This window comes from Ptychodera flava, chromosome 6 (assembly GCF_041260155.1).
Source record: "Ptychodera flava strain L36383 chromosome 6, AS_Pfla_20210202, whole genome shotgun sequence".
NCBI classification, from domain to species: Eukaryota; Metazoa; Hemichordata; class Enteropneusta; family Ptychoderidae; genus Ptychodera; species Ptychodera flava.
Genome location: NC_091933.1, coordinates 13,373,320 through 13,396,785, shown reverse-complemented (window position 1 = coordinate 13,396,785; position 23,466 = coordinate 13,373,320). Strand labels below are relative to the sequence as shown.

Sequence of the window (23,466 nt, the reverse complement as noted above, 5' to 3'; positions counted from 1 at the left end):
TCTTAATGGCCGTGCGCCTTCAGCAGCCCTGTCCAGTAAAGTCTACTTTATGCAATAGCCATGATCGACCCTCTTTACCGGTGGTACCGGTGGCCCACTAGAATAAAGTTGACTTTACGTAATAGCCCATGACCCTTAACCGGAGGGCTGCCTTTGGCGAACCACTCCAATAAAGTTCACTTTATACAATGTCCATGGACATGAGTTGTCTATTGAAATGAAGTTAAAAATTGCCTTACAGTCGTCCTAATTAACAGATGTTTCAATGGATGTGGCTGAGAAGTTTGTGCACTGGCATCTCTGCTACACGAATAAAGTGCGCGGCGTACCGGAGTTCAAATCCAAACCATGCGGGTAAATTTGACGAATGGGTTTTAGTTATTTTTAAGCGGGGGGGGGGGGGGGGTCATCAATTTTTTTCGTCTGACAAAGGGGGGGGTCATCTTTTTTCACGAAAAATGCAGGGGGGGTCTATATTTTTTTGAACACCGGCGACAAGATTTTGCCGGCCCCCCCAGCCGTAAAAACTGAACGCTCCCTTATAATGTTTTGTTAGTATCGACTCCCCACCGTGTTTGGAGGGACTGTGACCCATTGAATGCCCCACCATATGGGAGTGACTCGAATCATGCGAATGTGAAATTCAATGCCTTGAGGCCCTAGTCTACTGTTCTTGTTGGTCTGTGAATTTTTCAAAGAGTAGGCATCTACCGACAGCTGATGCTTTCAGGAAATGAGTAGTCGTTTTCTACGAAACTTTCCACCGTGACCCATGAAATGCGCAAGTAGCATGTATTGCGGTCATGACATTCCGACCAACTGCCGGTAACTCGCCTACTGTTTGACCAGATTTGGTGTTCGAAGAGACAGAATCTTGGAAAAAACTTCCGTGACCCCCGGTACCTCCACGGAACGTTTAGGGTTGTACTTCACTGTGTCTGTCAAAGTTGGCATAACTTTTTATAGTCCCACATAAACTTTATGATTTCTTGGTAGAGCTTTTGGTCAAGGTCGTCGATTATTTTAGTTGTAGGGTTTCTTTCATCTTTGAAAAGTTGCACCAGCAAAGATCAGTTGCATGTAACCTTTTGTGTCATTGGTGAACGGAGAGTTCTGAGCACCGGTGTGACTCGAAGGATCATATGATTTCTGAGTAAATTACGTCATCCGTAGAATTTCCCATGTGCCACTGCGAGGTATGAAACATAAAATTTGCATGACAAAAGCTGACAAATACAGCAGACTACACATGACCAAAAAAGGTAGGGTGATAAACGCCCCCACGGTCCACTGTGAATCAGCGTCTGTTGACACACACGGGATTCTCGTTCAAAGCACACTGAGGAAGTGTGTGCAAACAGAACCGCCAAGTGCCGAGCACTAATACACAGTCATTTACAAACGTTTCGTCGTAGCAGCAGTGGTGCCGCTAAGCTACAGTCATGCGAAGGGTACGGACCGCTGTGTTAATACTCTTGCTCGGAGTATTCGGCCAGAAGTCGCTGACGACGAAGGCGCCCATTACGTTGCAGAATGGTGAATATAGTGGTATACTAGTGGCGATACACAACAATATACCGGAAGACGAGGCGATCATAGAGAGGATAAAGGTGAGGAGATTACGCTTAATTATTATCAAGGCCATGTTGGTTTTCAATAGTGTCTAAAGCCCAAGGCTGTCAGTGGATGGATTTCAGTACTTGCTTTAAACCATGAAGGTATCAAACACATCCATGCTTTTAAATTGTGGCCCAAACTTGCAATACCTTCCATTGCACTTCAGAGGGTAATATGTACCAGATTAATGTGCTCTTAATGTCATATGTGTAACTGTACACAGATTGACGGGAAGGCCGACAGGACTGCACGCTTACAGTCCTGTTATGGTATGATCACAAAATGTATCCTTAGCATCCTGTTCGACTTTGAACTTGGTAGCTGTTTCGACTTTTTTACGTGATTTAACCAGCGAAGTGACGATGTTGTCTTCATTTATGATTTACATGTATAGAATAAGTACAAGTACCTTCGTTTCTGCATGGGCCACACATTCATATCCAATACTTTCATTACAATGACGTGTTGTTGAGAAAAGCAAACGACAATATTGACGATAACACAGTGAGTGACATAATGTGAACGTGTTTCCGGCGCCCATATCAACGAGCTATTTTTACACGCACCGCATTAGAAAAACCATGGAGATAGAAACGGATCATGCAAAAACATACAGGCTGATTACAGGCTATACACTACATGTATCGATTAGCTCCATGGCGTATCACAGTCCTCGAGTTAATCAAAGAGTGACCCTAGCTACTCACCGAGTGACCCCGTGTAGTAATTCTGGCATGGTAATCATTAAACCCGAGTATGGCCGTTTACACGTAGATGCTGTATGTTCAACGCAAGAACTGCAAATATTGCAAACAATGCACTTTCTTCTGGTCGATGTAACAGCGCAGTGTGAAGTACCATCACCTCGCTGTCGAAACACAGGGGTGCAATTTTACCGCGCAAATAATGATCACAAATAAGCTTATGGTTTCCCGTAAGTAGTCGTATTTTCTCAGGGATTGAAATTGCAATTCAAAAATACAAATGTCTGGAACTGTTTTTACACATTAGAGGCCCCATTAGAGGCCCCTCTAAGCATTTGACAATGTTTTCGTCAGTGACATGTACAAATAAACAGACCAGAGGTGCATGGAGGGACAGTAGGCCATGGACGTGTACGTCTTCTTCCTCCATAGTGCATAGAATACATACAAGTGTAAGCGTCCTACCTCCATGGTCGATCATGCATGCTCGAAAAAAATATCTACGGTTTATGCCCTCTGTGATGCTAACCGTGGAGACTGTGCCACTCGGAATGCAGTTTCGTGGGGTCACTGAAATAATCTAGTTGCGACCCACCAGCGACCCCATGTTGTGCCTGTGGCAAGGTCAAACTAGGGAATAGCTACTAACGTCAAAGGTGCAGGGAACTCAAGGCATTTACAGAAATAATAAAGCTCGCACAACAAAATCGAATTAAAAGGCACATCAAATCACGGGCGGTGTTAGACGATGCGTGATCTTGTCAATTTATCTTCCCATAGTCCCTGCATAGCGGTTTCAATTATATCCTATGATGAACTAATCGTCGCAAATTCGAAATTAAAACGGGCAGCCCCTAAGCTCCCGCTATGAGGGTCATGATGATCGAGAGGCCATCGACTTCGCAAACACACACAAAATATCACAAGGAGACACCGAATAGGTTCATTTTGTTCAAGCTGTTCGACCTTTGACACATCCAGGGTCAGAGAGGTTGCAAATCATCAATGTTTTGTGAAACGATGAGTGCAAACAAATTTTGACCGACGGCGACACGTTAAGGTTGCGTTGAAATAAACCGAGATGAGCCGAGCCCTAGCGGCAAAAAATATGGCAATAATTCCTGCTGTACAGATATTCTACTACTTTGACCACCCCTCTCCCTTGATGTACAGCGCATGTAATGATGTACTTGCCCTCCCCTCGAAGCTAATGGTTGCACCCACTGTCCGCACCATGTTGCCTCCCTGTCATATTGTGGCCCTGTATCTTGGCATCATTTTTGTCCCCTTCCTTCAAGTTGATATAAAGGTATTAAAACATTAGTACTGCATCTCTTCCTACAGCAGAAGCCCAAATCATCACGTCTTGGGTCACGAGACAGCGATATACACTCACCGTTACTGTGTTTGAGAGGTCAATAACCTCTTTCGATGGTGCACCAGGGATCCTTTTTATTTTGCCCTGTATCCACGCAGGGCACGTTAAGACGGAACTTGGTAAAAAGGTTAAATACTTGTATGTTAATATTAACAAGAGTCTTGAAAGCATTTTTGACTGCGTTTCAATAGTAGTCTCATTGTGTGCGCAGGTGACAAGAATTGTGCAGAGTGATCTAATATACTCTATTAGTGCTGCGTACTTGAATAGCGTCCTTCAGAGGATTCGCATCTTACTATCCACTACACCTCCATGCAAATACACTGTACTGCTGTACTATGCACAGCCAAGGTCATCGTCCGGTACTCACAGCTTCGCTAGGTCGGCAAGGCACAGTCCTCTCAAAGAAAGGTCCCTGCCCGAACATACATGACAATGCTAAAAACGTAGATGACTTCACATTTGTGGTTAAAATGTGTGATGTCATTCGTTTCACTGTCTCCTAAAACTCACTCCTGACTCTGCTGCAATTCGGTGCCAATCAAAAATCTATCTGGTCCTTTTGCGGTTGGAAAAATCCACAATATTCTCATATGTTATGACGGTTTTGACTTCACCGCAGCGGTTTTACTCATGCCCTGTGCGCAAACTCTGCTGTCACATAGCGTCCGTCATGAAACCTGCACTCATCACAGTCAAACAGCTAGCTTAACGGAAGGCGAGGAAAAAATAAGTTGTTGAAAATTAATTCCCAAACTCGAGAGGCAATAAACCAAATTTAGTAGGGTCCCCATATAGCCATCATTGCATTGTTTTGCAGAGGGCGGGTCAAACAATTCTATTTACTTCGACGCAGTAAAAATTCACACTGGATGATATCTGAAACTCATCCGAAACTTTTAACAGTGTTATGTATGTTTCGTAAATTTCGCACACAAAGAGACGAATATTTCAGACCATCACAGATAATATTGATTGAAAGTGAACACTGACGAAGTGGAATTCGATCAATTTATTGTTAACCTTTCGTCTTTTTACCGTCTGAAATAAAATTGTAAAATTGTAAAATAACTGGAATAAAATTGTGCAGACACTTTTCCCCTTCCCTCTGAATAGCTTTGATAAAAGTGCTGCAATTCATGCAGTGAACACCTTTGGTCATGGGACACTTTTCAATATGATGATAAGGAGCGAGGATGCCGATTTTCAATAGTTTGAAAAAAAATTGCTCAAACGCCATGAAATGCCCCTTTCTTCATAAATGAAGTTGAAGAGAGAAAACCAAAGAAACACCATATAGACTAAACTAGATTTCCGTTTATATCGAGCTCTCAACTCTTGCAAGCTAAATGAATGGTCATCGTTTGTACAGTAACTACCCTAAACGCTGCGTACTCCGGTGTAACAGTTCAATTTATGTATCACGGACAAGCATTCAAACAATACGGCAGGTCACACTGGGCTTGAGTTTAGCTCACCATCCTCTGCTGTCAGCTATCTTACATGCACCAAGCACACATCCATAGCTCCTAAACAAGACAGCACACTACAAACCAACAAGTTGCCGCAGAGCCTCAGGATCAAACGATCTATGGTTTGCATTGACGCACGAATCTTATTGACACGGGCAAACAGAATGTTTTGTGACATCAATGGCTTCCCCATAATCCTTTCAAGGTGAGACAGGTCTAGAAATTCACCACTCACAAACAAATGAAATGAATAGCAATAATGAAGTAGTTGGACACATTGTAGTACCTCGGGGACCTGAGGCAATAAGGGGAGAACCATTTGATTTCTGGGGGGGGGGGGGTATGGAGGAAAAGGGTATGGAAGCAAATTTTTTTTTCCTGTCAGAGTGACAGCAATTTTTTTTTTTCACTGTCAGACCTGCATCATTTTTTTTTTTCAAATGGAGTAGCAGTGCAAATTTTTTTTTTATTGGTCATCAAGTTTGTAATGCGTTGTAAAGGGAGCCGTCATTATTTACGGCCTGAAACTCCGAAATTTCGAGTGGCCCCCCCCCCCCCCGCCAACCATGATGAATTTGAGTAACCTCCCTCTCTAACATTGAAATTTTGACTGATCCCCCACTTAGAAAAGTTTAATACCAATACATGTAATTGTAAAATTTACAAAATACAGCAACAGTAAAGACCTTTCAAATCCTGATGTACCCTGCTAGACTATCATCAGTTATCTCATGATGATTCAAAAAAGGTGAACCCATCAAAATGAAATTCAAAGTCACAATAAAATAAAGATATAAAAGATCACGCAGTATCTAATTATATAGTATATGTTTAATTTGGATGGATATTATGACAGGGTTTTCACTAGGATATCTGACCGGGCACAGAATTGAAAGTACAGGGGGAGAACATGAGAGAGGCTTAGGGGGAAGTGTCACAGGGGCTTTCCCCTATCTTGGATGGAAATTTTTAAGATATTGATGTGTGCAATGGTGCAGTCTGGTGCAATCTGAGAGGTGTTTTTTAATTTTTTTAACTAAGTGAAACTGTCAGAATACCCCAAGGGGGAGAGCACGAGAGGGGGTTCCCCCTCTCGTATTGGGAATTTGAGAAATTGATGTGTTTAATGGTGCAATCTGAGAGGAGTTTCAGTTTATTTTGCACTCGGTAAAACTGTTTGAAAATGACATTGAACACTGATATTTTTTACATTTTTTGCATGATCAGTTTTGAGTCACAATATTCAACAATCAAACAATGACAATACAATGTGTGAAAAACAGTTCTGTTTGCCAGAGACTGAAGACAAATGAATATACAGGAACGGAAAATCTGTGACCTTCTTGTGTCATTTCTCCAGCTGCCAGCTTCTAATGAAAAGCCTGAATATGGTATGTTTGCGATCCGGTGTTTGTGGTCAGAAAAAACAAGGCTCACACATTGTATTTCATTATATTGTTGTTCCTCAATTTTTCATTGTCAAGCTACATCTTTCTAACAAATTTATATTGAGAAAATAATATATTGGTTTAACACTAGTTTATTGACTTCTGTCTTGTGTTTTAAATTTTCACAATTACAGAAGTCAAATAGTCCCCTTTAGATAGTGCCTATGCCATTGAGATATTGCAACAGAAATCCTGAAATATGATTTCTTGGGTCAGAAAAGGGAAGGAAAACATTGAGTGTACTGAGGTGTAAAGTAGACCTATGTAGTGCATGCTTTTATCATAAGTGCTGGGAAAAGAAACATAAGAATTGCTTGTGGTAAAACATTTGCGGCCGCCTATGGCGGCGCGCCGGCAAAGAATACATGAGAATAAGGTTTCCAAATTTTGCTTATTTCTGGTGCATTGTGACAATTTTTTTTTCTCTTCTGTCTGTTATGACAATTTTTTTTTTCTCAGGCCATGACAGGATCAATTTTTTTTTTCTTCTCTCTCACCTGGTGACAAATTTTTTTTTCTCAAAATCCTCCATATCCCCCCCCAGAAATCAAATGGTTCTCCCCTAAAAATATAAACACACAATTAATTGTTGGAGTGTTTCCATAGTCCCTAGGCTTGGATCTAGCCCTCGTTATGAAGAAACTCGGAGATAGCACTGTGTAGCATTGAGGTAGCGTCGTACCTCTATGATTCGAGTTTGAAACGATAGCTAGATCCTAGATTTCATTAAATGGTACAGGGCATTATATTCTGCTGTTCAAAGTTATCTCCATTTTGCCATCTCTGCAATGCCATACAGAATTCAGTGAGCATAGATTTTGCTGTTACGGAGCGTTTACTGTGACAGCGGTATCAAGCCGAGACGCCATGATGTAAGGTCGTGTTGGGGTCATGCAAAAGGATTTCCACATACGATGGCTTGGCGCACGTTTTATAAAATGAGGGATATTATAATCGAATCACTAAAAAGTGAAGGAACAAGTGTTTGTCGCGAGTTTTAATGATTTTGTACTAAGGTGCAGATTACTTGTTTTCGCGTCACCTTATATGCCCCAGATGTACATATTAATTTTGCATATGTTTTGTGTATTTGCGTGCTTTACGTTTGTCTTTCAAAAGAACAACACCAAAATAACAAAAATATGGTAATCAAATTTTCAGGCAGTATTAACCGAAGGGTCAGAATTCCTGCTGACAGCATCAAAGAGGCGAGCCTACTTCAAAGAGGTAACCATCCTCATTCCCAAGACCTGGGAGAGCAAGCCCGAGTACTCGCTGGCGAAGGACGAGTCCTTCGAGCGTGCCCACGTCATTGTGGATGAGCCCAACCCGGCATGGGGTAACAATCCTTACACCTTACAACTTGGAGGATGCGGAGTCAGAGGAGAGTACATTCACTACACGCCGTCGTATCTCCTGGATGAGGAAACCAGCGAGTACATCTGGGGACCCGCAGGTGAGCTATCCAAATCCGACTGTAGACATTGTACCCAGTTTAGTTTTTGCCACCATACACCGGGCCCGACTCGAATTAGGTAACTGCAAGATAAATTAATATGCATCCGAAGCAGTTTCTATTAAAATGTTCATTTCAGAGCAGTCATATGTACAGATACGGTAACACCGTAAAGCAATGTATTGTTTGTGTACACAGAACTGCGCAAGGGATGGAAAATTAAATCTTTGTGGGAACTGTAATCAGATTTAGGACACTGAGACACCTGTTTCGTGTTTTAACTTATTTCGTTGTTTCCGATGACGCCTAATAGTTAAGACAGCTCTTAGATACTAGTTGTACTTATTAGTACAAAATTTAAAACGAAATACAACCGATCACTAGAGCAGTACGAGCTTGCATGTGTTTTCTTGCCTTCCGTACTTTTTACTTTTCCTGTCATGTGAATGTTTTGTTGCGAAATGTAGCTCTGGCAAATGTTCTGACGAATTTTACTCTGCAAGTGCATTTCTGTATTTGACCATCCGCATCTCATCCAAAGTCTGGTCTATTCCTGAAAGACGATGCCACAGCTACTGTAAATGATTGCATGCACCGCATTGTTTGGTGTGTTGCATTCCTCCAAATTGTAAGCAGAACAACCAGCCCCTGCTTTGCCGACGGCTTCCTGACCAAGGTTGACAGTTATCAGGAACCGAGTAATTTTGCGATATCCGTACGATTTCTTAATCCAGTGTCTCTTTCTTTGTCAGTGATCTTAGGAACTCTCCTCAGTGTCGATATATCACATAATGTCACAGCTACGGGAAATCTCCAGAAAATAGTTGTCAACGCGCGCGTCAAATCGCGAATCTGTACATACCCCTATGATCTGTGTCACAAGTTCATGGCCCCGAAGGCAAATGAGGGCAAAGCACTCTTACAGCGCTCACACGTAACTTTGTGGGCGGGAAAATAGAAGTCTTTTCTTTCTGTGTGGACAGGGCTGACTGTCAGACCAAGCCCTGGTATTGTTCGTGTCCCTCACAAACCTACGACGAACATTGGGGGAAATCAGTATTCCTGTCTTTCTTTACAGCGACAGGGCTTTCTTTATAGAGTGGAACCAGTGTTCCGGAAACACAGTTGAATCACTGGGCGATTCATACAGTATCGATAGAAATGTAACTGCCATTTCCGCACCTATTCTTTTTCGTGCAATTCACCGAGCAAAAAAAGTAACCCAGCGTATAAAAACAACGAAAACGAAAGTTTCCCCTTATTCTACCTTTCATTACATTATCCTGAATCAATTCACTAAAAATTATCCCTTCTAATAGTAGTAGAATAATTTTCAAATTCCGTTACATCAGTGCAAGAATCTCAGGATCAATATCGGCTATGGAGGCCCGCCTGTTCGGCTTCCAATGTAACTGCAGCGCGCAAGACAACGCATTGTTGTAAACCGCTTGCATCTCAAAGGCAACAGCTGCGTGCGTCTTGCGAAAGTGGAGCGGAAATAAAACTTAAGATTGCGAGAACGAGACAACCCGACGTTCATTGCGAACCACAGAACAAAATCTTTATCAACCCAATATCTATGTGAAGACAACGGATGTATTGTTTTCCTCCCGGAAGCCTGCTAAGATATGAAACAGCGGTGGTCCCATTAGAAAGACAATAAGCAACGCTCGAATACCCACAGGAAGGAGTGCCACACAATATTTAGTTTGACCAAATCTTTTCTTACTTGCTACATGTGTGTCAAAGGTCAAAGGAAATTGGAAAATCCGGTGCTAATATGACCCGATCAGCTGTGGACAAGGGTTAAGTTGCTAAACATTTCGTCCGTTTAACGTGTTTTATAGAGAATAGGTTTCCTTCAACACCTTTCTTCATAAACGGTTGGGGTTTTTTTAACTATGGAAACAGACTAATGTTTACAGTCACACTTCATGCGCCTTTTCATTTACCAGGTAAACTTAGTGAAACAATACCATAACAAGAGACATGCAGTACCGTGAAATTAAAAAAAAATGTTGGAGAATGTGACCGAGGCGTTCATTGTCTACAAAAAACAGGGAAACGTGAAATGCGATCCTTCGTTCGTGGCATACCTCTTTGCTCTGGTGCATCATCGAAAATTCCAAGACAATGTCTGTTTTCAATTCAACCATACAGTTAACTAGAACATGCGCCCTTTTAATGCCATGGTTTCAATCATTCACTGTTGCATTTATCCAATGGTTCATGAAACAGGAAACTCCGTTTCCTCTCTAAAATGTTCCGCATCAACAATTTACATGTTCCCACCGAGGAGGCAAACAAAAGGCGCTCTCATGAATTCAAGGTCACCCTACCCTTACCATTTCATTTGATCATTGGACAATGTCTGCACCTTGCTTATATGTTCGTAATCGCATTGCATGAATCATTATCGGCTCAGGAAGTCAGTCTACAGTCAAACTGGAATATTCACCTGTTAATCATCAAGCATATACGCACATTTAATGTCTTACAGTTTAACATGATTTTGCAATGACAGCAATGTTACTATATGGGTAATGTACCTCATATTAGCGAGATGTACAAAAACTGAGGTATGCATGGTTTTTTTCCAAGTGAGTCCACATCATGAGGCCATATACAGCCTAAGTAGAGGACTGTCTAGTCTATGATGAGACCTAGTAGGAAGACTTCAAATTTACCCCTTGACGCCGATGCCCCTTCTCAATACATTACAGAGGAAACGTCCTCGCACTGGGCCCGCTATTAGTGGAGCCTTGGGGTATGTAACCTGTGATTCATCGTCTTGAGACTGACCTGTAATGATCAGATTAATCAAGCACTCCTTGGTAGCTCTATCAACGATGCCACCGCCTCGACATTAATTGGCTTTAATGTGTAAATATTTGATGAGCTAGTAAGCCTAATGTGAATTTCATAAGAAGCATATGGTGAGGTCTGGTGAATATGATGTATGTTGTAACTTGAATATTTAAATCTATCTGAAAAACAACGTGAATTCGAATGAATTCAGTGTCTGAGTGAATTTAAATATGGGAGGTTCGCTTCTACTTCCATGGATAACTTGCAACCAAGACGTTTGCTGAACACGTACTCGACTACTCAATCTGACTGTACACATTTCATAATATCTCTGTCAATTGGTCCAATATTAATAGGACATAGACATGCCTTTAAAGCCGCACTTTTCAATCCCTGGTTCTCGCATTAGTAGAGTTCTCCTCCTAGTCAAACACTTGGCCAGTACGATGTTGATTTTTATAACATTAATTACACAAACTGATCTCAACCTTTTGTCACATTTTGCTAATCCTGCAAACAGAGTTTATGCAAGCTTTTGATTGACGGTCGGTTCAAATCGCCAACGGTCATTGATTCCCCACCACAAACGCTCGAATTTCCTAAAAAATTGTCTTCCAGTCGCATTAGACCTTGAACATAACCACAGAGTTCGATCAGCAGCAACTTTGCGCTGACCGCTTGGCAGTCTGTCTGTGTTTTTGCGGCCGGGGAAAACTAAAGTGGCATTTTCTGGAGCGTGTGCCCGTGTGTTGCCTGTTTGGTGTCCACTTACACAATGAACGCCGCCATAGCTTGGCGTCCTTTTAAGGGAGGCTCCGCCTTTAAGGCAGGTAACCTACATTTACTATGATGGAGGCTCATGGAGCGAAAATGGGTGAAATAATCTCAAATCTGTCGACGAAAGGTCGATTCGATTCATTCAACAATGGTTACAGTGCGATAGCGACCTTGGCAAAGGTCCAAGTGGGTCAATCTCCGGTCCGACATAATGTTACCATCATCTTTGGCTGAATCCTAACCGATGAAAACGGGGCTTCTGTAAACAAACAAACAAAACAGGCAAACAAAGCGAAAAATTAAAAAGGAATAAATAAATGGACGGATGAAAACTTGATTTTAAATACAGTAACGTTGTAACAGTCATTCAGTGCTTGATTTTGAGGCTGAGAACAACTGTAATTCTGTTGGAATGAATAGGTTGAGAGTGGATGTATCAAACCTATCTGTCCGTCTGTCTGCCTGTCTGTCTGTCTGTATGTATGTATGTATGAATGTATGCATGTATGTATATATGTTTGTATGTATGTACGTACGTATGTACGTATCTATCTGTCTAGCTATCCATCTATTAATCTATCGATCTATAGATCACATATATTCGGTGCGTAATGAAAAGGGACCAAATCTCCAAAACACTTATATAGTATTGAACCTGGTCTTACTTGCTTGTGCATTCATCTTATGATTACAATTTTCCAATGAAAGAAAGTTTGATTAACCACTATTCATAATGTTTTCTCTCACTGAATGTGCAGGTCGATTGCTGGTCCATGAGTGGGGTCACCTGCGTTATGGACTGTTTGATGAATACTTCACAACATACGACGACCCTGGTGTAGAACCGTTCTACCTGGATAGGCGCGAACGGTTGCAGGGTACAAGGTGTTCCTTGGAGATAGCTGGAGTAAACAGGGACGCCGAGACCTTCACTCAGTGCGCGATCAATCCGAGAACCGGTCTGCCTGTTGATGGCTGCATATTTTTCCCTAATCTCGAGGGTCAGACAGCCTCGGCATCCATCATGTTTGCCCAGTATCTTGACCCGGTAAGTCACACATGATGACATCAGTGCCACCCGTTTTTTTCTCTTCCCTGGATGCCCAGCTTGTGTACGCAGGAAGTGGTCTAGGCAAGGCACTTTCAAAGAAGAAAAAAAAATCTTGATTTCTTTTTCTGAATATAATCCGTATTGAGTTGTGGAGATCGGACGGCTAGAGATAGAAGTTTTGTGATTTCCGCAACAAATTGATGCCACAGTAAATGGGGCGCTGATTCTTGATCCTCACTGGCATCAGAATGAATTTTAGTAGACGTTGAGGGTTGGGTGAAGGTCCTTGGCCGATCAGACAGAAGAGAATTTAACTTACAATTAAACTCTGGATTACACTATGCTGTTCGCACCGAGGAGGAAACTATTAAATTTCAGTATTTCAATCGACTGATCCTGACAGTAAAACAGGACATGTGTACTCCTGTGGCGCCAAACGCAACGTACAGTTAAGTGTTTTAAAGTCAAAGTCAATTTTTATTATGATTTCATTACGAGAGACATATAATCTTAAAGGCAATTTAATAAAAATGTCGTAACTATGGACCATTAAGATCAATCAAATCATTTTGGTATTTCATCAGGATTGAGGTTCCTTTCGGCTGTGCAAAACTTTGGAAATCATGGAACCGGTACAGGTTGCACTTGGCACAACGGTATGTGGGTGCCTATAATATAGTGTATGCGAAAGGGAAACCTCAATCCTGGTGAAATAACAGAACGATTTCATGGATAGTGCGTTACAGCGTTATGAAAACACAACTCAGTGCCTCTTCGAATTCCCTACAGGTCACAACTTGGTGTCACAGTAATGCCAGTGATCCAAGTGGTCTTCACAACCGGGACGCCCCCAACAAACAAAACAACCTCTGCGGTGGAAAAAGCACCCTGGATGTCATACTGACGACACAGGACTTCGCGGGCAACAGCAATCCTCCAATCGACGACAACAAAATCGTGACTACCGTTCCTAACTTTCGTCTGGTGCAAAGGCGGGAAAGAAGGGTCGTGCTAGTTCTTGATGTCTCTGGAAGCATGGAGGTAAGAAAAATAAGATCGCCATTGCTAGGGTCCACAATTTTACCTGAACGGCATGAAAGAAGCTCCTTTTCTTGGCATCCACTTTGACCTGAGGTTACCTGTCAGAACGAAGTTGAAGAGTTTTTAAAAGGTGCGTCGTTGGCGGCGCTCTACAGGTGACTGCTCCATCTCATCCCGTCGTCGCGATTGGTTGCAAATATTAATCCAACGTTTGTTGTTATGTTTTTCCGTCATCGCTTTCTTACTTTTTTCCATAAGGGTGAACCGTTAACCAAGCTACTGCAAGTTTGCACCAAGTATCTACGAAACACCATTGACGACGGCAGTTATGTGGGAATCGTTGAATTTAGAGGAACAGCCGAAATACTGTCACAGTTGAGGCTCATCAGTGGAAGTAATTCGCGAGAGGCGCTCGTTTCGAGTCTACCGAAAGTCGCCGAGGGTTGGACGAGTATCGGAGGTGGTATTCGAAAGGGCATAGAGGTGAGGACCATCTCTAGCTGCGTCAGCAATGCTGCCCCCTAACATGTGGTACTATCTCACGCTGATTGCCGTCATTGTTCCTTAGCAGGCTTATTCGCCATATTATAAGTTGTATAGTACTGTTTCTAAACATATTAGCCAGACTGTGAAAAAACGTCAACCGACGACTCATTATCTCTCTCTCTCTCTCTCTCTCTCTCTCTCTCTCTCTCTTCTCTCTCTCTCTCTCTGAGCGAGATAGTCAGACGGTCTAAATTATCTCCTTGACACATCAAACGTTAATAAAGTTAATAAAGGTTATAAAGGTTATACACTGGACATTGTAACTACTATAAGTACTTTAGGACAGGTATGGGCCTAAAGGATATGATCAGCTGATATGGTCAGCTGATATGGTCAGCTTTCAAAAGCGAAATTTACAGTCTTCCACAGAGTCATCGCTCGTTTAATAGTGTGTAACTCCTCTTAACAAATTATCAATTATTTTCAATTTAGTTTATTTAATATAAATGAAACAAATTACTTACTTTTTAGTGTTGTTGGAATAAAGTATTCGCAGCCCATAGTGAGGATATTACGCAGAACGTTGAAATATTTTACGGGGGCCTTTCTACTTTGAAATATTATAGAAGAGACATTTTTCTGCAGATCGGCTTGTTCCTCAAGCAGATAAAATAAGCGACATCACTAACTTTTTGACTCGGAGAGGCTAACCACATAGGATTTTGAGTCTGTAACATGCATACAGTGTCTTATGATGGCCCTTTGCCTTGTCCAGCCATTGCTGTCGTCATTACGTCGCCGCGTCTTTTTAATTGTGTAAAAGATATTGTATCCTCACGAGTATATTACTGCGCTTTTTAACCCGGTCCAGGTACTTTCGTCCGGCCTAGATGGAGACCCCACAGGCGGATACATTCTTCTTGTGTCCGACGGCGGGGAGAACCGTGGTCCGCTTATCAGAGACGTCCGGAAAGAGATCGACGAAGCCGGCGTTATTATCGACACTGTGGCGTTCAGCGACGATGCGGACAGGCAGTTGGAGTCGCTGGCTTCGGACACCGGGGGAATGTCGTACTTCTTCAGCGGTTCCGACGACACTTCATCACTCTACAATGCGTTTACATCAACAGTGACAAAAAGACCAGAGGAAGCCACGGCCAACGCATTGCCTATCCAGGTAATTCCTCTGGCCACCCTTGACATCATATCCGCCTCGAGAGGGCGCTGCAGGACCACCTAAACATTTTTTTCTTCTGTGAATGAAGGGGTTGTGAAGTATCTTCTGAATTCCGTGCGCATTGGTACCAAAACAGAGCCTAATTTCATAGCTGTGACAACGTCTGTTTTATTATCTCTGTTTCTAACTTGCTATGAGTAAACTGATATTTCAATGAAACACACTCATTATAGAGATACTTGCGAATTCGATCAAATGGGAAAAAAACTGTAATCCAAATAAAAAGGAAACACAAGGTGGCTTATACCGTGTAGAGTGGGTCCGCACCACTGTCTATGTGGAAACATTGTACTTGTACTATATAAACTTTGAGAAGATCCTTTTCGCGTTAGCAATGAATCAAATGTTTGTTTTACGTGTTCTCAGACGGAAGGGTCACCAACCGCTGTATCTTAGAGTGCGCTGCTCTCTCCCTAACCTTTAACCCTCTTTTTAACAGTTGGCTAGTGCAGCAACAGATATTCCCAGTCAGAGTTCGATCAGTGGTTCAGTCTTCATAGACTCGTCGCTCGGCAATTCCACGGTTTTCGGATTCACGTGGAGACGCAACAAAGTGGACGTCGTGCTAACAGGACCGGACGGCTCAGTCACCAACAAGACGAACACCGATATGTACAAAGTCGACGAGGCGTTGAAAATGATCTCAATCGCTATTCCAGACACGGCAATGGTACGTTCACTTTAGGTCTTGTATCTCTTTATTCGTACAGGCAAGTGAGCTAACCACAACTTGTACACTGCACACTATAAAGCTTTTCAACTTAAAGCACACCGACATGAAAGTATATTTTAGTTCAATATTTCCGACTTCACCAGCTAACTCCTACTGTGCTTCATATTTTTAGCACCACCATTTTTTTCGGAGGAAAGAGGGTAGGGGTTTTACAAATGTGTAGATCTGTTGTTTTACATGTATTTTGGTGTCTAGAAGCTTTACTATCTTTTTGTATGATACCCAGTTTTTCTAAAGGGTCTGTTTGGATATCATGCCAAAAATCAGGAGAGGTTCTGAAGATATCATGATGGCAGCGATGAAGTAGCAGGTGAGCTGTTGTCGATATTGGTCAACAGCCCGTCACTGCATTCGACAGCTGCAATCGCCGTCTTCATGTGATCACTAGTATTATTTTTAAATCACTGATTGTTTATTTTTACTATTCTGCATGTGTTATTGGAGTACGACTACGGCTTTCTGTCGATTGAAATTTGTTTATAAATTCCTGTTCGTATTCTCCAATTTAGAGTGGCAAGTGGACCTATGTCATTACCAATCCCTCGAACGAAGGCCAGGTGATCAACATAGGCACCGAATCTAGACGTGTGACCGAAGACGCACAGCCGATAGTGGTGACATCGTATCTCAGTTCGCCCAAGGTTGACTTCAGGGCAGGAACTTCTTACATGATCGTATACGCTAAGGCGACAAAAGGACACAGCCCTGTTGTCAACGCCGAAGTTTTCGCCATCGTCGACCAAGGAAGCAATAGAGTAACAAGGTTAAGGCTTCTCGATAACGGAGCAGGTAACTTTTTACTCTGTCCCTGGGTGACTATTCATATAAACCTCTAGAGGGCGCACTAGCAAAATAGCGACAGTTTGGTCAGTCAGAGAGAGAGAGAGAGAGAGAGAGAGAGAGAGAGAGAGAGAGAGAGAGATACTCTGTGTTACGTACACGTCTGGATAAGATGAACACTGGCAGCAGAATTAATAGTTTTTAATATATTAATCACTTTTGAACTGTCAAATTAGTTATTACGCTTACACTTTTCAAATAATTAATAATTTACAGCTAACCCTCGCTTGTGTTGCTTTTGCCTCCGCAGGTGCCGACATTACAAGGAACGATGGCGTATATTCCGCCTACTTTGTGAATATCACCGGAAACGGACGATACAGCGTTCAAATAAAAGTTGAAAACACAGACGGCTCTGCGCAGGTGCGAAAATCTGGCAAGGTCGGCGGCGGTGCATTCCCTTTCAGGCCCGGTGAGTTGTCCGCGTAATCACGTTGAGATTAACTGCGGTGCAATGGTACTTTTTAAAAGAGAAATGATGCAGGTGAATGTGGCATCTTGTAACACAGCATGTCCCGTAATGAAGGTGACCCACGGTTGTACCTCATATCGCGGTTCACCCCACATTACCCGTGTGCTAAAAGTCCTTGACACTGTATCCCGGGGTGGTTGAAATATTACGAGCATTTGGTGAATTTCGTATTGCAACTCGATAATGCATATCAGCCAGCATTGTGACATGTTGACCGTTGTAGTACAGAGATACTCTTGATAATGTCAGCCCTGTGTGTACTCTATTCACTGAATTCTCTTTTTTTCAAATATCGAATATTGAAATGAATCTAATCTTAGAGCCATCATTCCGAGTTGAGATCACTGGCCTCCATGTACATTTTCACCTTAACGGAGCCTGCCATCGTTTAAAACTGCTACGAGAAATGATAGGCAACTTGTTTCATGAAAATATAACCTTATAGGCACGGCTGTAATTTCATGCCGAGTATGCATGTACAGATTCTTGAACCAGTGTCAGTAGGACGCCATTGTATTGGAATAGTTTTTGTAAAACGTCGAAAGTTCTTCGTAGGAAGCGGTTTATCAAACGGAGGTGAGAAAGAATTCGACATTGCATAGCTGTCCCTATTGCGATCGATAGTTGAATATGATATCTAGAGTTTAATTATTGAAATTCGCCTAGTATGCAATATTGTATTTTCGATTTTTAGGTGATATGTCTTTTTCACATTTGATTCATATTTTCCACACTTGTTATCAATACCTGGTACAGTAGAAAACTTTGTACCTGTTTTTTTTCAACTCCAACTATATACATAGTTTCGCATCCATCATGTAACTCTTTCCAAACCGTGGACAATATGTGCGTGCTCACTTCAGGCCTGAAAGTAATTCGCACCTAGGAAATGAAAGATTTAATCTTTTGCTCAAAATTTTCTTCAGGGGAGCTCACCGTCAAAAATTGTGTGAAAGAGCAACAAATTACTCAATACTAAGTTAAACCGATATTTTAAATTCAAAATGGCCACAATCCCCGGTGTGTTGTTTCCAACGGGAAATATTAAATTCACGATTTTCACAAAGCTATACCGATTACAATCTAACGTACTCCAAGAAGTTCAAGTGAAAGTAAGCCCCAATACAACCCTTTTCAGAATTAGAGCGCGAAGCCACTGCAGTGAACTGCAATAAAACTGCTTACACTAATTAGTTTCAGCTGTAGCCGTGGCCACTTTGGTGTTGAACAAGGCTACTTGATAAAGACCAAAAAGTCTGCGTGTACAAAGGCGAAACTAGCTCTGTCTGAGGCTCGAGTTGTAAATGAGAGTTTACGATTGGCACCCTGTGTTCAAGATTAAGATACAATGTAACATTACCATGCACTGGTCCATGTACAAATCTTTTTTATTTCAACTTCCCCAGACAAACTGTCTGCATGGGACATACAATGTTGTCGACTTTGCCAGCTGGCTACAGCTGAAACTAATTAATGTAAGCAGTTTTATTGCAGTTCACTGCAGTGGCTTCGCGCTCTAATTCTGAAAAGCGTTGTAATTGGTAGACCAAAAAACCGAATTGTTAAAAGTTTGAGAGTCTGAATATCTGTCCCCGAGGCACATTCTACCGTAAATGCCCCTTTCTCGTTATAAGATGATATTGCGCATATCTGAAATCCGGTCGTCAACTTCGCCATGCATCGAACAGGTTTTACCGTTGTGGCGAACGTTGCCCGCCTTGTGTTATTTCGTTCACCAAGAGAAATAAAATCTGCGGCGATGGGTCATATACTACGAAGGCGTATTACTATGAAATGTTGCATTCGATACGATGTTGCAAATACTGTGCCCCACAGCACATACGACAAGATTGGCAATGCACTGAAGATTGTGGTTGACTTGACCGTAGTAGCTCTGCTAGGCATAATACCTTTGAAATATCAATGATGTCACTTAGCCCTTTCTCCGACCGTTTTTTGACATTCTCAATGAGACAGTGGGTTTTATTCCTAGTAGTAGCGATCTCCGAAGAACATGAGCCAACGTCATCCGTTCGCCATATAACTCTTGAAAATGAGTGGTCGGTTACTTTAATTACTCTGCAATGCCTTGGGAGGGGGGGGGGGGGCGTCGGGAGAACGAAAGCAAACTTAATCTTTTCCCCCTTGTGATTTCCTCCAGGAACAACTTCGAAACCGAGTTACGAACAAGCGGAACTCTTCAACCGCGCCACCAGTGCGGGTACGTTCGAGGTGGCCAACTACAACGAAGAGATGGCACAGTCCGATATGTACGCCCCGGCACGGATCATAGACCTGGAAGTGGTGTTCACGTCTTTCGAGAACAGGGCAGTGACTTTGCAATGGATCGCCCCAGGAGACGATTTCGATCAAGGGACAGGTAAATTAATGAAAAACTCTTCATATCCGAGTTTTTTCATGATTGGTCCCGCCAATCAACTTCTTATGAATGCGAACTTAAGTGGTTTCGGCAAACTGTGAACAGTCGAGGTTTGGTCGGTTTTTATCATTGATGTTCCGCAATTCTATCGGCGGTTTCTGGTCCTAATTGAGCAATGTTTACTTGCATTTATAAGAGAAAGACACGCGGTCTTCACTTAGTCTTTTTGTGTAGCATTTGATGGGGAAGAATTTAATCGTTCTAGTGAAAAGACGGAATGACACATAAAGCATTGGCGGTGACTTCAGTCACTTATATTCAATACAATGCTTTTTACATACGTATTATTTGTTGTTGTTAATTTTTGTTCATTTCTCCTTCAGCAACCAAATACGACCTCCGTGTCAGCGACTCAGTCGACGTTTTGTACGACAGTTACGAGCAAGCCCATCAATTAAAAGAGCCGTCCGTCATTGAAGGTAGCTTGACTCAACCGTTGCCGGCGGGATCCAGAGAAAAGATCACCGTGATGCTGGCGGCCGGCTCAAATATCACCACTAATCGACTGGCATTCGCTATTCGAGCCATTGACGACGCAGGGGCCTCCGGAGATACTTCGAACGTCGCCATAGCAACATTCTACGATGCCCAGGAGGACAATACGACAATCATCATCATTGCCTGCGTCGTTGTTTTGTTGGTTCTGCTGGTTGTTTTCGTCATCGTCATCGCGGTTGTGATCTTGAGGCGGCGATCGCGGCCTAAGGACGCCGGCAACTCCTCGATGAAACAGTATTCCGAGGTAGCCACCTCCGACAGTGGTCAAACGAAGAAAGCCGAGTCCGAGAAAAAGAAGCCAGTTGGAGGTTTTAAAGTGCTGGTCTAAAAGTGAACACAACTCAGACAATCGGAAATGTGCAAAGCTAATTTATGTAACAAAAAAGCAAATAGCTTAGAACCCTTAACGCAGTGGTAGAGTGTTTAGAGTGTTAGTGTAGTGCTACTGTAAAAAAAAGAGTGTCATTCTGTGAATGGCTCTTGCATTTGATGGATATACAACTTGTCCGTGTCAATCAAAGTGCTTGTTTTAATTACATCAATCGCAGTTGGCCAACTATTTTCGACGGGATCGTAGGCTTTCACGACATGTTTTAACTGCCGCGCTCTATTAAGGTTACTCTGCGACTTGCAAGGGCAATGTGACCTACATGTACCGACTATACACTTAAGTTTAGTGTCTTTTTTGACGAATAAAAAGGCAAATCAAACTACACTGGAAAGATGTAGTAAAGAGGAACGTACAAAAGAAACAACAATCAGTCTCACCGTAGACAATTGCCAGTAAAAGCGCTAGCAACATCTCAGTTAGTCTTAAAACGAGCCGTTGACCCATCTGTATATGATCATAGGAGCACTTTCTTCAAGAACGAGTTCTAACTTTTCAGAACATTGCGAATTCCTGCATACAGTAACACCCAACATAATTCCAGGCCCTGGCCCTATGTTGGAATAGCTTTACCCTGTTAATGGTTAACTCCAAACCCAGATCGCTCGGCGATGTGGAACCGTTCTTTAACTCACAGCGATATCAAAACTTCATTGCCCGTAATGCAAACGGCATAGGAAAGTAGCCCGCGCTTTCTCCGCCAGCCTCGCCAGATTATCGGCCTCTGAATTTTTTAAAAACATCGTCATACGATTATCTATCCTCTTTTAGAAAGATGCACTGTTGTAAATATTTCATCTCAAATTCTTATCTTTCGGTGACACTCTTGCACTTTGTAAAGTATTTATGCTTACATGTTCAACACGTGCCGTATTAAAAGCAATGGACGCCATGTGTCTGAGATATGAATTAGTCAAAGTTGTAAAAACTATAGACCCTCCAAAAGTTTTATTTGAGTGTCTATGCAAAAACTCATCCACTAATGTCACCATGACATCATTTTGCATATCGAGGAAATGCGCATTTGCTGAACCTGCAGGAATATTAACAACTCTAAGGGAAAGATACATTTATTTCTACTTTGCAGTCCATCGGATATCTAATTCATGTTTTGAATGTGAGGTTAAAATATCACTTTTGGAGTCGTCGCTGCAAGCTTCTTTTGTGTGATACAGCTCTAGGAAAGGCACCGCGTGTCCTATTTAGGACGCATTCGTCTTTGTTTCCAGCACGCTGTAAAAATAACGCCTTTAAATTGTCGCCATACGCTAACGCTTTATTTCCCACTGTGCTTCCTTTTGCTGGCAAAACAGCACCGTGTGTTGCCGCTGTCTGTTTATAGATCACGCCAAGGTTCCACTAACTGTTTCGCTTTGAGCGCGGCGAAAGAGACGAGGTACCACTGGCAAGGAAAGGACGGAACGATCTCTTTCATAGAAGACGTGACAAACACTTCCTAAACGTGGATCAGCCAGTTATTTTTTTATTTATTCTGAGTGTTGCATGCACCGCATTATTTGCCAGAAGACAAACCAGGTTATTCGCTTGAGGAACGATGGCACACAGAGGTGCGATGTGTCAGTCCAGACTCTTTGCTGTTTAGCAGTTATTAATATTTATATATATGCGTGAACTTTTTTTACCCACCAATCATAGGAATAGATGATGCCCCAAAATTTACTCTAACCATAAGTTGCCTGTAATATAATTGCCTTCTGCCATCAGTTCACTCATCTCCCTCTTCGTCATCGTTTTCTCTTGAACATTTCCTTCATTTTGATAATATTTCAAGTCACTTGTAATGGCACTAATATGATGTAGGCCCTAAAGATAAAACTGTTCTTATCACCTTTAGACAAGCTTTGTTATTTATTTTTTGACATAACAAGAAATCTTTGAGATCATTTTCTTCAAAATGCCTGTGTAACTTTCCATGGTGATGGCACATTAAGTTAATATTACGTATTTGTATTTTATGCACTTGGTGCGTTGTACAATTTATCGACAATTTTTAACAGAAAGAGTAGTTTTCTTTGGTTTTTGTACTTTTTACGACACAGCCCAGCACTCACACTCGCTTCCAAGGCTTGGCTGAAGGATCTTCAGTAATATTGTTATTGCTTAAGCTACACTTGTATTTTCACTGTGACAAGGTTAAAGGAAACATTGCCTATCTGCAGGCAGAGGGCAGTGTTTTTTTTCCTCGCCCATCACCCAAAAGCAGCACGGTTACAATTTTTGTACACTTAAGTCTTATCATTAAACATTCAAATTTGTATGCCGACAATTGATTTTTCAATAAAATGCAGAAAATCACGGTATTGTCGAATTTTGCAGTCTTTTGTAGTGAATCTGTGCAGTTTACATGACCAGCTGCCGATTTCGTTTGAGTCACACATGATGCAACCTGCCATGGACTTCAACACTGCGTTATGCTTACAATTTATGACGTGCTGAAATCTACATGACTTACTTATAAAAGTAGACTGCTAAGGCCAAACCAAAGTATTTTGTTCAACATACACAATACCACAATAAAGATGACAATAGACCATGGTGACTTCGTATTCATAAAAATACAATATATAATGGAATATTGTTTCTCTTGCCAGGTCGCTTT

General features: G+C 42.0%; 1 protein-coding gene across 1 annotated transcript; it reads left to right on the top strand.

The window, feature by feature from the left end:
- Positions 1-1,231: 1,231 nt before the first annotated feature.
- LOC139134882 (calcium-activated chloride channel regulator 1-like) lies at positions 1,232-23,162 on the top strand. Its single transcript, XM_070701960.1, has 11 exons — positions 1,232-1,610; positions 7,781-8,075; positions 12,419-12,708; positions 13,501-13,752; positions 14,011-14,235; positions 15,110-15,415; positions 15,915-16,145; positions 16,718-16,997; positions 17,299-17,460; positions 19,682-19,900; positions 20,284-23,162. Exons 1-11 carry the CDS (start codon positions 1,443-1,445, stop codon positions 20,784-20,786), a joined length of 2,931 nt encoding a protein of 976 aa, XP_070558061.1. The 5' UTR covers positions 1,232-1,442; the 3' UTR covers positions 20,787-23,162.
- The last annotated feature ends 304 nt before the right edge of the window (positions 23,163-23,466 follow it).

Bases quoted from the DNA above. Each gene is read 5' to 3' on its own strand.
- LOC139134882 (XM_070701960.1), top strand. From the start codon at position 1,443: ATGCGAAGGGTACGGACCGCTGTGTTAATACTCTTGCTCGGAGTATTC. The intron at 8,076-12,418 runs GTGAGCTATCCA...CTGAATGTGCAG, and splicing joins GTACATCTGGGGACCCGCAG to GTCGATTGCTGGTCCATGAG. The intron at 13,753-14,010 runs GTAAGAAAAATA...TTTTTCCATAAG, and splicing joins ATGTCTCTGGAAGCATGGAG to GGTGAACCGTTAACCAAGCT.